The 18022-nt window shown below is 47.4% G+C and overlaps 1 protein-coding gene across 1 annotated transcript; it reads left to right on the forward strand.

Moving 5' to 3' along the window:
• Positions 1 to 2544: 2544 nt before the first annotated feature.
• On the forward strand, positions 2545 to 17080 carry LOC129338212 (zinc finger and SCAN domain-containing protein 2-like). The gene is made up of 5 exons (XM_054992269.1): positions 2545 to 2616; positions 4978 to 6248; positions 9555 to 9681; positions 11709 to 11822; positions 13980 to 17080. Exons 2-5 carry the CDS (start codon positions 5115 to 5117, stop codon positions 15545 to 15547), a joined length of 2943 nt encoding a protein of 980 aa, XP_054848244.1. The 5' UTR covers positions 2545 to 2616; positions 4978 to 5114; the 3' UTR covers positions 15548 to 17080.
• The last annotated feature ends 942 nt before the right edge of the window (positions 17081 to 18022 follow it).

Below are 18022 nucleotides of genomic sequence, written 5' to 3' on the forward strand. Positions count from 1 at the left end.
AAGGTCTTTGCAGCTGACTTTGAGCCTTCTTCCCTGAGCTAGAAAGAGTTCACAATTACCTCATTCAAAAACACACACAAGAGAGTCCCAACTTCATGGGACAGCCATTAACTCTCATTGTTGAAACCCTAGCCAGCCATCCCAGACTACTCACTGGCCCATCAGCCTAACAAAGGAGTAATCAGTCAGACGCCAGAACACCACACTTGCTTTAATACCGGGAAGAAATTCAATACAGTACCGGACTCTGGGCAAAAGACTCCACACATTATACAATAGTGCAACTGGATTTGCTTTTAAGGGTACACTCAATGGGGAGCCCCTACCGATCAGTTTGTATTTGTTTCCAAATTCCTGTTTATCCCATTCACACCTGAACCTTTTAAACAATCTTGTATGTATTAGCTTAAGAAACATACCTTGAAGAGGCCATGCCAGAAAAAACAATTCATAGCCTGTTTGTCTGTCTCAGCAAAATCAAACAGAAGTCCGGTGACACCTTAAGGACGAATGACATTTTTTTCAGCGTAAGCTTTCATGACCCACAAAAATAATTATTCTAATTCCCTCATTGCACTGTGTTGTATACCACTGGACAAGGCCGTATTAACCCATGGCCGGGCCTCTAGGCTTTCAGATATTTCAGGCCCCCTCCAGCACTTCAATCTTTCACCTCAGGACAGCTGTCAGCCTGACCTTGGTACAGGAGATACTAGACGGCAGTACATAGCCCTATATCCATTTTGAGGGTCTCCTGAAGAATTCTATTCACAATTCTTTAATATTTTTATTGCACAAGTAGAACTCTTCAGGAAAGCGTATTTGAGGGATATAATTGTTCAATACTGTAATATTTTGAAGTGAATAAAATGTGTATTATTAATTAAAATTATATAATTTATGGTTAACCGTTTTACTATAAGAGGCAATTTGTTTCACTTCAATAAGGAAGCAGTTAATTTTCTTCTCAATAGAGGTTATATAAGAGAATCAATTCGTTGTAATTTATGTGGGGGCCCTTAGGCTTCGGCGTAGTCGGCCTTATGAATAATACGGCCCTGCCGCTGGAAGTTGTTTCATGGGATGGATTTCAGTTTGTTTTGACAGGGATTGCTTAACGATTTTTATTGAAGATTTGATTACAGAAAAGTTGGCCATTTTTATTTTAAAGAAAGCACAAAACTAGAATAAAACCCTTTAACAATTAAATCCCAATAAAAACTAAGTAAAACATGAGCACAGACTGGAGTAACTCCTCTTAGGATTGCACTGTGAGAGAGCAATCCTGAGACTGAGCTGGTCTACTCAGAAGTAAGTTGAACACTATTCAATGGGGCTTACTCCTAGGAAAGTGTCTTTAGGATTGCAGGTTAAGAGAACAACCCTAAATAGGTCTATTCAGAATTCTTCCCTAGCACATTCAGTGGGGTTTACTCCTAGAAAGTGACTTGCCCTGTAAAACTTCATAAAATTGCACATGAATCAAGCAACAGTTTGATATATATCTATCATCTTTATAGATGATATAGATGTCACAGTCATCACCAAGGGAATGCCTCTTCCAAGGAAAGCCTCTTCCAAGATGGAGACTTAGGAGTTTGGGAGGTACTTGGGTGAACAATACTTAGCAAGTTTACTTTGTTCAGTCTATTAGAAGGCATAAAAGTGAGTCTAAAATCTTTTATGGGCACGCAGTACTGTTGCATGTGAGGATCTCTCTCAATAAACTTTTCCTTCTTTAAATGACCAAAGTGTTGGTCTGCCTTGATAAGTTAAAACTAGTCTTCAAAGGTGTCTCCCAAGATTGGAGAAGTGGACTAAATCCCCTCACAGGTAGCGGTGTTGTTCTGCAGCAGAGGAGTAAGATTTGAGTCCAGTTGCACCTTAGAGACCAGCAAGATTTCCAGGGCAGGAGCTTTGCAGCAATTTAAAGTGCGTGTGTGTGCAGGGAATCTGTTACCTAATAGTAGTAGAAAGAGCAAGAACTCATAGGAAAGCTCATACCCTACCACAAATTTTGTTAGTCTCATCCGGGCTGTGCTTCTGGACTCTTGCGTTCTACTGCTACAGACAAACACGGCTTCCCATCTTGATCTGCTACCTGATAGGTAGCACAATTGAAGCTAACTTTTTTTTAAAAAACCTGCCAAAACGTCAGAAGGCGATCTGTAAGATTTAACCTGGAGTTTTAAAATAAAAAAAAAATCAAAAGAGCCTGCAATCCTTTGCACGCTTACTTGGGAGCAAGTCCCAGTGGGGCTTACTCCCGAGTAAACGCGCGCAGAATCCAGGGGGTCTGCGCCCGCCCGCCAAGCAAACTGGAGTCTAGGAGGGAGGGGGCACCCGATGCAAGCCCCTTTTTGCAAGCAGGCCGGGCAAGGAGGAGTTAATTCCTCTCCTCTCTCCCCCCATGTGCAAAGAGACGGAAGAGGAGGGTAAGCCAGTGCCTGGTCGGGAGGGGCTGGCAGCAGCGCGGGCTGTTTGCTCATTTCCTGACCGGGGGGGGGGATCAGCTTCTCCATCCCCCGATCTGAGCGTGCAGGGGGAGAAGAGGGGAGCGCCCGGGATTTGGAGGGGCGCGCGTAAAGAGAGCTTCCCCCCGGAGGCGGCGATTCCGTAGGTTGCAATGACGAGAAGACGGGGGTGGGTGGGAGAGGACTCGAGGAGGGATCGGGGCCAGCAGGGGGGAGGGAGAAGAATGCACCTCCCCAGATTTCGTGCATGGTTGGGGGAGGGGCGCAGGGGCAGCCACTTGCTTTCTGTGCGCGCTTCCCCCCCCCCACCGCGTGGGAAGAGAACACCCGGATCCGGTGCCCCCTCCGGTCTTGCACCTCCCTCCCATCGCAAGAGAAGTCGGGCGTTCTGCCTGCGCTGCCGCCTGTTCGCGGCCGAGGGGGGACCCCGGCGTCCTGCCTTTTAATTCCAGCCTGCTTTACCCACGGCGGCCCCGCCCCCTTCCCAGCGCTGAGGAGGGCGGGGAACCCAGGAGTCCGGGCGCCCAGGCCCTTTCCTCGGTGCAGCGAGGGAAAGGACCCAGGAGTCCTCCCATTTAACTCTTCTGTTCCTTGGTCCAGGACTAGAAAGGACCCAGGAGTCCTCCCATTTAACCCTTCTGTTCAGCAATGGAAGGGACCCAGGAGTCCTGCCCTTTAGCTCTTCTGTTCCTTGGCCCAGCACTGGAAAGGACCCAGGAGTCCTGCCATTGAACCCTTCTGTTCCCATTTACGATATCCTGTGCACTCCAACCCGGGAGTCTTGGCCTAGACTCTCCCCAGACCTTCCCCAGGAGCAATCCTGCTTCACCCCTCTCCCTTCCTAACTGCATTCCCAGCCTTGGAGAGAAATTCCGACTGCGAAGGTCTCTCCCCTCCCCCTTTAAAGAGTAACTGATCTGCTCCCCACCTGATCTTTTCAGGTGGGGAGCAGTGTTGGTCTGCAGTAGAAAAGCAAGATTCCGGTCCCTAAATCTAGTTGGCCCTTAAGGTGCTAAGATACGGATTTGCTAGTGTAGGTATGGCCCTGTTATTTGGGCTCTGGCCGTTGAGGACATAGACCTGCGAGGCAGAAGAAACGCTGAATGGTCTAGATAGCACAGATTGCACACACACACCCCTTATTTTCCTTTAACTCAGTTCCCTTGTTTTAGTCTCCTTGTTTCTTTTGATGGGGCAAATTATTTATTTCACATTTATATATAGCTGCCTTACTCTGAATCAACCCTGGGACCGAATGTGGCAACAACAATAAAAAATGTAAACATTCTAATGGGGGTTAGAGTGGCAGACTAGACTCTGGGAGACCCAGGTTCGAATCCCTGCTCTGCCATGGAAGCCCACTGGGAGACCTTGGGCTGGTCACAGAAACTCGGCCTGACCTACCTCACAGGGTTGTTGTGAGGTTAAAAGGGAGGAAAGGAGAATGGTGTCAGCTGCTTGAGGAGGAGGAGGAGAAAGGCAGGGTATAAATGAAGAAAACAAAAATGAGATAAAGATCAATTTAAAAAGTAAAACAATTTAGGCTCCCAAATGTTCTGTTCTTTATGCTCCCTTGTTCCTCTGTGTGCTCACCAAAGGTATCTGTTACGCGGTAGCTGCTGTTGTAGACCGGTAGAAATGTATCCAACAGTTTCCAAGCGGTGGCTATAGGAACTGGCTCTACTTTTCAGGGGGAAAGGCTCTTCTCTAAAAGTTGTTCCCACCCCACTGTCGAAAATCATGGAAATTACCATGCTGGAAAGAAGCCGTTACTAAATTTTTTTAAAAATCTAGGGTCTTGCCTCTATTACTATTGTTTAACGCCTCTGAGAGTGATTTTAGGTATGCCTTCCATGTGAAACTGAGGTGGTAGAGTCCTGCCTGTGCAAAGCTTTTTCCCTCTTCTGTAGGTATGAAATGGCCTATAGTAAAAAGCTACAGGTGGTAGGTATAAGACCAAAAACAACTAGAGGAACTCACAGCCAGAACTTCTGGTAAAACTTGATAGCTGCTATTAGCCTTAATTCTGTGTGGGGGCAGACTGCTGTTCCATGGGGGAAATCATGAATTGAGAAATAAGAATGAAAAATTATTTCATTTTTAGACTGAGACTGTAAGTAGGGACAGTGGTGATATGTTGGTTCACTACAGTTTGGTGTAGTGGTTAAGAGCAGCAGGACTCTAATCTGGAGAGCCGGGTTTGATTCCCCACTCCTCCACTTGAAGCCAGCTGGGTGACCTTAGGCTAGTCACACTTCTCTGGAGCTCTCTCAGCCCCATCTACCTCACAGGGTGTTTGTTTTGGGGATAACAATGACATACTTCGTAAACTGCTCTGAGTAGGTGTTAAGTCATCCTGAAGAACGATCTATAAATTGGATGTTGTTGTTATGTATGATGACAGGGTTTTTTTTGTCAGGGTCTTCTTGTCTTTGGTCTGTGAACTTATTATCTGTAAATGTAAAAAAAAATCTATTTAACATCTTTCCGTTTTTTTCTTCAGCTTTGTGGCTCCAAAGGAATCGCCATCCTATTCTATGCCATCAGAAGGCAGTTATTCATGTAAAGTGGGGAACCGGCGGGACTGGCAGTAACACTGGGAGAGCGTCCCGTCCCTGATCTCTGGGAGCCAAATCAACAATGGCCACCAAGCCTGGGGGGCCATCCACTTGGGTTCTCCGATTCCCTTCGCCATTGGAACCAGGGGTCCAAATCAGTGTCGAAATGGAAGAGAGTTCCCCTCCTGTTGGGACCATCAAGGAAATCCTGAAGCGCTCACGGTCTCGGAAGGACCGGATGGACCTGAATGAAACGGGTGTGAAGCCCCAGTGTTGGGAAGTCCGGCAACAGTTGATTCTGCCCACTCCAGAGGATGTGGCGACTGATGCCAATGTTCCTGAGGAGACCCTGGACGATGATATTGAGACGTGTGTGGTCCCTTTCGATAATGAACCTGATCCCAAAGAAGAGAGAGGCACGAAAACAGAAGTGATGGTTGGGCCAGATTGTGTGATTACGATTGAAGAAGAAGAGGTTGGCCCCGAAGAAGAGATGTCAGCAGTACCAAGGGCAGTGCTAGAGGATGGCATTGAGGCACGTGTCATCTCCCCTCAAGGAGTGACTAATACTGCTTGTGAAAAAGTGACCCAGCCCGAGGTGATAGATGGAGGCAGTATTGACGAGGAGGTCCTGGAGTCCCCTGAGAAGCACAGGGAAGAAAAGGCTGTCCAGACGGAAGAGACGCTGGAGGACAGCCGTAAGTTCTGTGAGGCCTGTATTAGGAAAGCAGCTGACTCCAGTGCAGAAGAGTCAACGCCGTCTGAGGTGATGTCACAGGAGAGGGTGGCTTCCTCACATAAAGTGGCTAAGCCTGGAGTGGCCCATCATGAAGGTGAAACCAAAGAGTCCTGTAAGAATCCAGAAGTTGTGGATAAGGGAGATGATCAGAAAGCTCAGGGAGCCGTTTTGGGAGAGGGTGGCATTGTCATAGAGACTGCGCGCCAGGGTTTCCGGTGGTTCCGCTACCAAGAAACCGAGGGCCCACGGAAGGCTTATGGGCAACTACTAGAACTTTGCAGGCTCTGGCTGAAGCCAGAGAGCCGCACCAAGGAGCAGATCTTGGAATTGTTGGTGCTTGAGCAGTTCTTGGCCATTTTGCCTCAACAAATACAGACTTGGGTGTGGCAGCAGCACCCAGAGTCGTGCGCCCAGGCTGTTGATCTGGTGGAAAACTTCCAGACGGGACTTTCGCTACTGCAGAGACACGGGAAGACGGTGAGATCTCTTTTTGGGGTACAGGGTAAGCAGTGAGGTAGAAAGGGGATTCTGGAGTTCTGAAAAGCAGCAGAAGGGTGGTTTAGACTGAAGAGCCAAGGAGACGTAAGAAATTACCTGAGAAAAGGGGGCTGGGGGTGCTTGTGCCTGTAGGCCACCCAAGTTCTTGATAGCACTGAATTGTCTCCATGTTGTTACTTATTATGAACAAATAATATCAGTTCTCATCATTATTTAAAACTAAGCCTAAACTACGTTTACCTGACCTGAACACATATTATTCTTCCTGTTCCCATCTCCTCCATCCCTCCCTCTTTCACTACCTGTGTGTCAAATTTTGTTGTTAATTTTTGTTGCTATGTTTAAATCCTGATTTTATCTGATTTTTGTGCTTCATATGGCATCACATCATATCACATCAGTAATCAATGACATCAGTTAAAATCAACAAGACATAATAAAAATCCAATAAAATCCAAACGGAACATACAACATAATAACAAAATCCATAAAACGGCACTAATCCCAGCCCCGGACTTTTCTTCCTTTGCGGTGCTCAAGGATGATGTGCTCTTGGTCCCCAGGACGTTTTCTGTCCAAGACGGACGTGCTTACTTTCAGCAGTGTAGCTGGATCATTTCCCTTCCCACCCCCCCTGAAGTTTGAATTGTAAGCTCCTCAGGGCAGAATCTCATCTTCATTCACATGGATGAGACTGTGTGATAAATTGATGTCTCCCAGTCCCACCATTATCGCTTTTACTGGGCCGAACAGTCTTATTCAGTCCGGCTGCCTGTGGCCTGATCGACCCGTGCAGCAGAATGAGGTGGTTGTGATAAGATAAGTATGGTGCGGTGGCACTGATGGCACAGCCGAAGCAGCATGCCGGACCTGGAGCCGCCTCTGTGGGTGGAGTGAGAGGAACCGTTTCCTCTGCATTCTGTGACCATTACAGTGGCGGTGCTCAAAAAAAGCTGAATTTTGCAGTCATGCCTGTCAAATGTATAAACATTATTGGTGGTGGTGGAACGTGCCATCGAGTCATTGCTGACTTACGGCAACCCCTGCTGGGGTTTTCAAGGCAAGAGACTAACAGAGGTGGTTTGCCATTGCCTGTCCCTGCAACCCTGGTCTTCACTGGAGGTCTCCCATCCAATTATTAACCAAGGCTGACCCTGCTCAGCTTCCGAGATCTGATCAGATCAGGCTTGCCTGGGCTATCCAGGTCAGGGCATAGACATTATTGGACATAATTAATTCTACTTCTGGGCATCATGGAGAGTGGCAGGGAATTTCGCGATGCACCAAAAGCTACATCTGCTAACAGCTGGAAATAGGGCCTAACTCCTCTGTCTCCCTGCCCTCCCTCTTTGTTTGTTCTTTCCTTTAGAAATTTCTCCAGCCGTTTCCTACATGGTCTGTCTGGCCAGTCATGAGGGCTGGAAACTTACTCAAAACAAGATATGATCATTAGGATGCTGAGGTCTGTTCATGGCACTGATGGATTGACTGATGACATTTTTACCCCACTTTTCAGCCACAAAGCAGCTTACAGCAATTAGGAGCCAATACAAAAACGAAATAAAAAGATGCCTGAGGGGGAATTTTTGGTGAGGTTTCAGATCAGCCTAATCTCCCTTGCAGATGGCAGTTGGTGGCTGAGAGGAGAGGCGTTCCCAGCCAGAAATGGCCAGAAATGCGGAGGAGGCCTTGGCAGTTGCCTTTTCCCCTCCTGGCCTCTGCCAGTGGCATAGCTTGAATTTTTGGGCTCTGCGCAAGGCACCATATCGCCCCCTCCCACCCTGGCTTTCCTGCCTGTTGGACACACATTAAGCACATGCACAATTCTGCAGTGATGTCTGGGAATGCTGTTTGATACGGTCTTCCCTTTCCCTTCTCCCCCACCTCTCGTGCTTCATCTCCATCCTGTTTTCTTTTCCAGTTCCCATATTTTGGTCAGGCAGGGCCAGATATTGTGTCAACAGCAAAAAGAAAACACGATCAAAACCCAAAGTTGCAATGTCTGCTTTAATGATTAAGTTTATTGTACCAAGCTTATTATACCATAAAAACAGCAAACGACAGTTTATACAAAATATGCACATTTAACTAAATAACACCCGATGCAGAATGGAAGAAGAGGCCTTACCCTTTTGACGGGCAGCTGTGCCACACCTGTCCCCAGGTAGTCTGACCTGGATCAGGCTGCTGGTTAGATCCTTGACTGGTATACCCAGGAACTGTCTGAATTGAGACCCAGGATAGTGAAGTGGTTTAAAACATTAAAACAGCACATTAAAAACTGACTAACAACTGGGAGGCCCAGGTTCGAATCTCCTCTTGACTGTGCAAATTTGCTGGCTGACTTTGCTTCAGTTGCTCTCTCTCAGCCTGACCTATCTCACAGGGTTGCCACAAGGATAAAATGGAAGAAAGAATGAGGTAATCCACTTTGAGTTCCATCTGGGAAGAAAGATGGAGGGGTATAAATGAAGTAAATAGATAAAATAAAGTCAGTCCGCTGCCCCGAGGTAGCCTGGCCTGGACTCAAAGCACTCTGAATGGTAGGGAACTATCATTGTGGGATGGAAGATTCAGGTTCTCCGACAGGTGGCTGTAGCCCCACTTGAGGAGGGGGGCTACCCTAAGAAATCTGATTCAGCAGCCACAGGGAACAAAAGCCTGCGGTGGCTTCCTTGTAGGACACGACCCCTGTGAGTTCCATGCCCCCCATGCACTGCCATATGCTTGGACTGCAACACTGTTGAACTTTGCCAAATTCAGTTTTATTTTTTTTTATAGTGTTTCTATGCTGTCTCCACATATCCACTCAGCGGTGGCTAAAACCTCAAGAAAACAGTAAAAACAGTTTTTAAAACCCTTAATTCTGCAGCAATAAAACCATCAGGATATAAAACCAACCGTGTCAAACAGTCTATAAAATGTAAACGCATCAAACAGGTGGATGAAACAGACCAGGACTCATAAAAATAACTAGAAGGTGGAGTAAAATTTTCATCCAAAAAGTCTTGAGTGTACAGAAACGTTTTAACCAGGCACTGAAATTCGGGCAGGGTGGACTTCGTTTCACAACCATGGGGCAATCCTGCAATATTCTAGCTGACAGCTTCTCTGTGTTCCTGTGCAATACATCCAACCCTGCCCTGATCTGGCAACCCTCTTACGGGGATAGATAATCTCAAGGGAGTAATGGAAAGCTGTCCGTTGAGCCTGTAGCTAGCAAGGGGAGAGGGGGCACCTCAGCCCAGCGGGAGATGGACCTCTAACTCACGTGCATGGTTTCAGGCACTGGTGACCTTTGAAGAAGTGGCCATGTATTTCTCAGAGGAGGAGTGGAGACTCTTGAATGAAACTCAGAGGCAGATCTACCGGGAGGTCATGCTGGAGAACTACGGGAATGTCCGGTCACTGGGTAAGGAGATGCTGCTGGAGGCGGGGAGAGAGCGCAGAAAGATCTCTGGATAAGCCTGGTGTCCCCGACTTGTGCATATGGGAAGGGAGGAGCTGTTGGGCTCATTTCCTGCACACACGGCTGTGGTCTTTGGAGGCATTGCTGTTTGCCCTCCCCCAATAACTTCACAGTAGTGTGCCCTGTGTATAGATGCCCTCTAAGACTGCCGTTGTTCTTGCCATGCAAAGAGTGTGACTGAAAATCCCCAAAATGCGATGTGTGAAAAGCTTAAGCAGGCTGCCCTGAGATCTGGATTTGTTGCCCTTGTCACAATAGACATGATGGGGGGCACTGAGGGAGGGCATTTGAGTCCAGTCTTCCTAAATGGGCTGCCTTTGGACTAGTCGATACGCTATTCCCCCCCTCCCCGTTTCCCACCTGCCTTTAGCCTTTCAGGGATAAAATAAGAATGCCTTTGAGTTGGCCCAATACATGCCTGCTGGAGCCCTCTAGTGGCAAGTGCTTGGAACATACTAAACACTATTGATAACCCGTACCATTTGAACCTCTCCACCATTCAAACACTATATTAAAAATGGGTAGCAGGGGAAGGGAGGGAGTCGGTTGCTAAATTGCAGTTTCCCTGGGAATGTGCAAGTGTGGCCAGCCTTCGCTCTGTTAACTGGAGCTTGAGTGGCAGGAGACGTGGGCTCTAGGCAGAGCCTTAGAACCGCACATAGTAGGGGAGCTGGGCATGTGGCTCTCTTGGGTAATTCCTAAAATGACCAGTTATTGTCCGAGTACTGTAAATTAGTGGGTTCAGAAGTCATCTCCATGTGGCATTTGTGCATGTGCAGACATCACAGTTGTTTTAAAAATGTGAAAACGAAAAGTAGGCATCGGTTAAGGGGGTGGAAGAGAAATTGCTGATTAGGGAGGGCAGGAGGAACAGAGCGATCGGGCAGGTAGGAGAAAACAGGTGTTTTGGACGTCTCAGGGTGTGAGAGTGGATTGGACAGAAGAAGGAAGAAAACAGTGGCTAGAGGGGCAGGAAGAGATTTCCCCCTTTTGCCCTATATCCCTGATCAGGCTCATTTTTAAAAATGCACAATTGGAACTCCCAGGGCTAAGAGATAAGTTTTTGCAAACTTGGGGGAAACCCCATGTCAGTGGAAAAAGATGAAAACTTAAAACAAAAGTGGGGGGAAAAAACCTCCAGAAAGTAAACCGCACCATCTTTCATTGGGTCGGCTTTCCAAAGCGCAAGATGTTGTGTGAAAACATGGAGGTGGCCACCGAGAACAGGTAGGCAAGTGGCCTCCTGCTTCACCAGGGAAGGGAAAGGAGGCAAAACCGCCCCCAACAATCTTGGTTGATAAATGTCTACGAGGAGAAAACAGGAGGCAGGTAGGCGAAAGGAATTAAAACTGCAGATAGGTGGATGAGCTGCTGGTGGGAGGGAAGACCAGGCAGGGATAGGCAGAATGGGTGGGTGGTCGTGTGAGCGGGTAGGGTCAGGAAGAACTTGTCAGGTGGGAGGGCAGAGAGAGGGAAGGAAGGCAGGAGGACGAGGAAGGTGGTGGGGGGGGGAAGAGGGAATATGAATGAGAGGGGGGAACCGGGGCCAGGAGAAGAGGGAAGAAATTTCCACTCCTTCAAAAGTCCTCGCATGTCCCTGACATGTGCAGTAGTATTTAAAACATCCTTGCAAGGCAGGCCAGTCTTTTTTTAATTAAAAGTTTTATATAATTAAAAACAAACCTAAAAAACTACAATTATACATATACTAATAAAACAAACAAAACCAAAACTAATCAACATACAAAAACGTACAGGCCAGTCTTAGCCCCTGTTATACAGAGATGGTGGCTTATGTCAGGTAACGTGTGCATGTGAGTGACGGGATGTCCCAGCTTGTACTTGTGGAGTCATGATGCTAATTGTGCATGTGCTTGGCAAGCAGCGGAGGAGAGCTGTGTCTTACATGGCATTTGTAAAAAATTCTCCTTGTGAAATTTCCTTTTGTCGTCTCTCCCCGTCCTGGACAGGTTTCCCCATTCAGAAACCCGATCTGATCTCCAGGATGGAAAGCAGCAAGAACCAGGAGCCATGTTTCCATGACCCCCCCAAATCTGAAGAAAAGGAGGTGCCAAGAGACGCAGGTGAGATGCCGCTGCCCTCGATGTCCCTTGTGTTCAGGGGCACCCTGGGGTGGCTTGGCAGCTTCTCGGATGTTCCTCTTTCAACTGATACTTTGCCCACATCTCCCTGTTGTGCGGGGTCCCTGGGAATAATGAGGCCGATTGAAACACTGGTGAGGCGAAGAGCTTCCCCATGCAACTTCGTGCAGGCTCAGCATCTCATTTAAACTGCACTGCAATCTGAGTTGAGGTGCGACGAGTACTCGGCCGGCACGTTGTCACAGTCTCGGCAAGGAATCTCCGATGTGCAAACGAAGCGTGCATACCTGTTTTGCTCAGGTTGCAGTGCAGTCTTTAAACAAGATGCTGTGCCTGAGCAGAGGCGCCCAGTGGGACACTCTTTGGCTTGCCGGCGGAACATTTAGGTTGGGTCTGAGTATGTTCCAGGACATGTTGTCTCAGACAAAGTCCTGGCTTTTTGAGAGAAAAACAAGCTGGGACTGTTGCTGCCATCTCTCAATTATACTTGGCTTATAAGTTAGCACCCTATTTAGACTCTGTTGACTTTGCCCTACTGATCCTGTGCCACTGGAACCTCCATGTTGGACTACTGTGATATACTGTTCATGGGGCTACCTCCTGAAGATGATCCAAACACTTCAGTTGGTACACAATACGGCAACAGGGCTTTTGTCTGGGGTTCACTGCACAAACCATATAGCTCCATCTACACTGGTTGCCATGCCCAGGTCAAGGTGCTGGTTGTTACCTTTGAAGCCCTTCCTGGCCTGTGACCCTCATACTTGCCAGACGGCATCTCCTAATATTCTCTGCACCAGTTGCACTCTTCAGGTGACCATCTCCTTGCTCTTTTTATTAGTGTATAAGATTGGGACAGAGCTGGCAGATCAGCTCCACTAATGGTGGCGCGTCCCTCTAGAGTAAGGAACCTTCTTCCAATATGAGAGCTACTGTTTGCAGAACAAGATATGCAGGATGCAATTCCATTTGTTTGGTTCTCTGTTGTCACTTAAAATTGTTCACCTTTTAAAAAATATTTGATCTTTTCACTGATTTTTTTTTAATGGCTCAATATGAGGCTCCCGGGGCATTTTGATAAGCAGGATACAAATGCTCTTCTCTAAGCAGGCAGAATGTGGCTTTGAGAGCCAGTTTGGTGTAGTGGTTAAGAGCAGGGGGTACTCTAATCTGGAGAGCCAGGTTTGATTCCCCACTCCTCCACTTGAAGCCAGTTGGGTGATCTTGGGTCAGTCACAGCTCTTACAGAGCTCTCTCAGCCCCACCCACCTCATAGGGTGATTATTGGGAGGATAATAATAACACACAGATAATCTCAAGATTTATATAACTAGGGCACAGAAATGGTCAATTTTCCTTTTTAAATATTGTTTTTCATATTATGTTCTTACTATTGCTGTGTACTCTTTGCATGTACAATTTAAAATCTACAAACATCAAAATAGACTAATAGTTAAGTTAAATAGTGAGACTAATAACGAAATATACCAAATATTGTGTGATAGAATACAACGTTGAATACAAAATGTTTAACGTTCCACCTATGTTGAATCCCCCTTAAAAAAACCCCTCTTAAAATAGGTTATCAAATACATTTAGAAATATTATAGCTTATTCTTTCTTTTTGATAATGGAAGTGAGATAGAGGAGTAAAAGTATGATGTTCAGTTATCTTATATATTCTGATTCTATCTTTCATGTAGCTCAAATCTATTACTATATATTATATATACTTTTTTGATGTATCCTAATGTATTTTGTATAAGATTCTATGCATTCAATTGTTATTTCTCTTTTTCTAAATAACATTTATAATAACTTCAAAAAAAAAAGATTTTAGTCCATCAGTACCTTAAAGACCAACAAGATTTCCAGGGTATAAGCTTTCAAGAGTCAAGCTCTCAGTCCTGCTGCATGCCAACATGGCTACCCACCTGAAATAGATAATCTCAGTCTTCCTTTCTTAAAAAGTCCTTATAATTTCAGTCCTTATAATTTCTGAGAAGGCTTAAAAACCAAGTGGGCAATGTTTGGTAGCAGAGAGAAACTTCGTAGTGGCTAGGAATGTGTGAGTAATGCTGGAAAAGGAAAGAGCAGCCACCTCATAATTCTCTCTCTTCTCTGTCTTTCCCTTTCCAGAAGATGCTGAGCTCTCAAGCGAGTCTGACTGTGAGGAACTGGTAACGTGGAAGGAAGACAAAGCTGCTGATAAGCTGCCGGCTGCATTAGGGTCTACGAGCCCTCTAGAAGCCTGGGATACCACTGTCAAAAATAACTCTCCCAGCAAGGATGGGAACAGGCCCCGATGGCATCGGACTGAGCCACGCTTTGGATGCCCCGACTGTGGGAAGACGTTCCCATGGCAGTCGGCCTTGGCACGGCACCAGCTCTCTCACTCTGGAGAGAAGCCCTACCGGTGCGCTGACTGTCCAAAAAGCTTTGCTCAGCGCTCAAAGTTATCCCGGCACCGACGCCTTCATACGGGGGAACCCTCCTGTGAGTGCTCAGAGTGTGGGAAGCGCTTCTGTGATCGCTACAAACTGGCTCGGCATCAGAAGACCCACTCTGGCGAGCGGCCTTTCCGCTGTGAAGTATGTGGCCGCGGATTCTGCCTCAGCTCCAATCTGCGGCAGCATCGGCGGGTTCACACAGGAGAGCGCCCCCATAGCTGTCCGGAGTGTGGCAGATGTTTCAGCCGCCGCTCCAACCTGATCCAGCACCTACGGGTACACCAACTGCAGTGGCAACAGCAAGGAGAGCATGGTACGGAGCTCCATGGGGTAGACTCGGAGCTCGGGCAAGGCTTTGACCTTTGCGAGGAGGAGTGGGAATACGAGTGGATTGCAGACACGCAGGATGGGGAACAGATAAGTGAGCTCCATGCCGGGGGCTATGAGGGACAGCCAAGCTCGGGCCTCCTCACTGGAGATCATCAAGGTGAGGAGATCCTGGAGTTCTGCGTGGGGGATTATGAACATGGGTGGACTTCTGAGATCATCAACGGACACCATGAAAACAACACGCTGATTGAGCTCCAACCTGAGAACCACGAATCCCAGCCGGGTTTAGACCTTCAATCCGGAGATCACGAGAACGAGATTGTGGAGCTCCGTGTGGGGGATGGGGATCACCATGAGTGGAACAAGGAACTTGACGGTGAGGATGAGGGCGAGGATGATGATTGCCTGCTCATCACTGATGATGGGCCGCCCCATCCAGACAGCGGCATGAATTGCCCCAGCACGAATTGCCCCAGCACGAACCTCCCGTCAGTCGACCATGCCCACTTAGCAGAGAGTGAGACCCCCCAGTGCTCCGACTGCGGGCGGACATTTACCCGGAACTCCAGCCTTTCCCGACACCAGCTGATCCATTCCACTGAGCACCCCCACGCCTGCCGGGAATGCTGCCGTTCCTTCACTTTGCCCAGCCTGCTGGCTGAACACCAGATCACTCACGCCTCTGGGCAGCCTCATCCATGCCCTGACTGCCCCAAAAGCTTCAGCCACCGTTCCAAACTGGTGCGCCATCAGCGCATCCACACGGGCGAGCGCCCTTTCCAGTGCGACGAATGTGGGAAAAGCTACAGGGACGGTTCCACCCTCCAACGGCACCAGCGCATCCATGGCAAGCCCCCTTCCTCGGAGTCACTTCCTGTGCAGGACACATCTCTCCCCTTCCCCGATCCTGTGGTAGTGATTGTTTAAAACTTCTGCCGATCAAGACTTTGGAAGTTTCGTTGGGAGAAGCATCCACTGTATTGTGCGACTGGAATTACTTGATATGGATTAGCTACATAAGAGGGTGCATTGTCATAGTGCATTGTCCTGACTGTAATTTTGGGGTGCTGGGGTGTTCCTGTTGCTGTTGTGGAAGAATACCAATTTGGAATTAGTTGGAGAAAGGACTAGTGTTGAAGTGGGAGGAGACAAAGTATCTGGGTTGGAAAGTTTGGAAGGAGGCAGGGAACCTGGAGACGCCCACACGACCTGCAGTTGTGAATATTTTGGGTCTAGTTTGCACCCAAAGATTTGTTCAGGTTCACCTCTGGGTGTAGGATTTGGGGCTTCCTCAGAAGTTCTGGGGTAACTATATGGGACAGTCTAAATTCCCTATAAGGTTGATGTGTGTCATTCGTGGCTCCTTGGCTCTATGCTATCTGAACTTGCCTTGGCGGTCAACCTGGGCTGCCCATATGACTCTGCTAACTTGCCTACCACCCTCTTATTTTTTCCCCACCTGATAGGTGGAAATTGGCCCGAACTGTGAAGTGTCGTTCAAGCCACACCCCCAGTTTTGTTAGAATTTCGTTCCGGGTACAAGCATGGGTGGACTTCAAGTGGTTGAAGGGACGGGTCAGCAGGTGCCAGAATCACCAGGTGCTGAACCCAGAAGGTCTGCCTTGAAACTTATAATAAGTGAGTGGAGGTGGGACAAGATTTCTCCTTGTTGCAGTTGTATCCTCAAGTTAGTAGAGGGGAAGTTCTGTGTATGCCTCAAGGGCCCCAAACACCCCAAGAGATCCACTTTCCAGAACAAAAACACTTTTGCACCCTGTACTGGTTACATTGGAGCAGTCCACTCTGGGGCTTAGGGCAGGATGCATTGGTTTTAGGTGGTCTGCACTGTAATGGTCACACGAACAAAGAGAAGCTGTCTCTGGACTGTACCACTTCAAATTGCAGGTGCGGGATTGCATGGTGGTGAGTTTCTGTGAAAAAATGCCATGCGTCCACAAAGCTAGCTTGGAATACTAGGGCGGAATATTTCTCTTTGACCTCAAAGCTTTGATCTTATGAACGAGTTCACGGGATCAAGTTTCAGGTTGTCTGTGTGCAGGGAAATGATTTGCACGAAGGCGCATTCAGCCATGGTACAGTCTGAAATGGGTTGGAAAGTTGGCTACAGTCCAGAAACAGGTTTACTGCCTCATTCGCTATTCGGGTGAACTCGGCCCATTGCAGAAGTAATAGAGAATCTTTTCTTGGGAAGGAAGAGAGATGCATTTCTCTTCCCCGATTTATCCGTTACCCTCCAGCCCACCTCTGAGAGTTCCTTTCAGTTCTCAAATAGTTTGCTCTATGTTCTTCCTTCAGTGACCCTTCTCTCTCTCTTGTGGTGGGCTTGGTTTGCTGTAGTCTTAAGCTGTCCTCCTACGGTGTTCACAGGCAAATGGAAACAGTCCTTCGATTCAGGGTCACAGAAAGAGTAGCAGATGATCTCAAGGTGGTGGTTTGTACATACGGAAAATAAAATCTATTTTCTTTTTCTGTTTTCCATTGCTTTCTGGCCAGAATCCTTAATGCTGATTTTGAACTTTCAAACCTTTCAAGGGACAAGCTGTTGTGCCACATTTTTCTGTACGGCTGAGTCCCAGCACAAGGTGATGGTGAAACACCAAAACGCGTTTTCCTTCATAGCATCTTAATGCTGGGAATAGAACTAATGGTTTCCTCTCTGCCTCTTGCTAAAAGCACAGGAGCTCCATTAGAAAAAAAGTTGGCAACTTGAGTGCACATATCAACGACGTGCAGTCCTGCACATCAAGGGAAAGAAAGAATGGCTCTGCTAGTACGGCATCCTATTTTTTGCAGAGCATGAAATCGACTTTTCTACTCCATTGGTAGCTGTGCAGCTTCTGGTATACAGAGGTACGCTGCCTCTGAACATGGAAGTTCTATGTTGCCATCATGAATGATAACCAGTGATGGACCATTCTGAATTTGTCTCACCCGCTTTTAAAGGCATCTAAGTCTAAGGCCATCACCAAAGCAGGTGCCTTTATGGATGTTCATGAATGCCTTAGATGGTCTTGGGTTTTGCCTGATCAGCCTCACTGGATGACCTAGAATTCTAGTGTGATGGCAGAGATAGACAGAAATTCTCTCTGATGCAGAATCTTCCGCCATGCATCATTTTATAATCCTTTATAATGCCCTCCCCATACTTCTAAGGCCAATCTACATGGCATGTAGGGGGATTTATGATTGGATCCACCAACATAACATAGCTGGAAGAAATAATTTAATTTAATTCAATTTATTATATTTATATTCCGCCCTCCCCGCTTTCGCAGGCTCAGGGCTGCAGTTTTGGTGTAGTGGTTAAGAGCAGCAGGACTCTAATCTGGAGAACCAGGTTTGATTCCTCACTCCTCCACTTGAAGCCAGCTTGGTGACCTT

The sequence above is a fragment of the Eublepharis macularius genome, chromosome 12 (genome assembly GCF_028583425.1).
Source record: "Eublepharis macularius isolate TG4126 chromosome 12, MPM_Emac_v1.0, whole genome shotgun sequence".
NCBI lineage: Eukaryota > Metazoa > Chordata > Lepidosauria > Squamata > Eublepharidae > Eublepharis > Eublepharis macularius.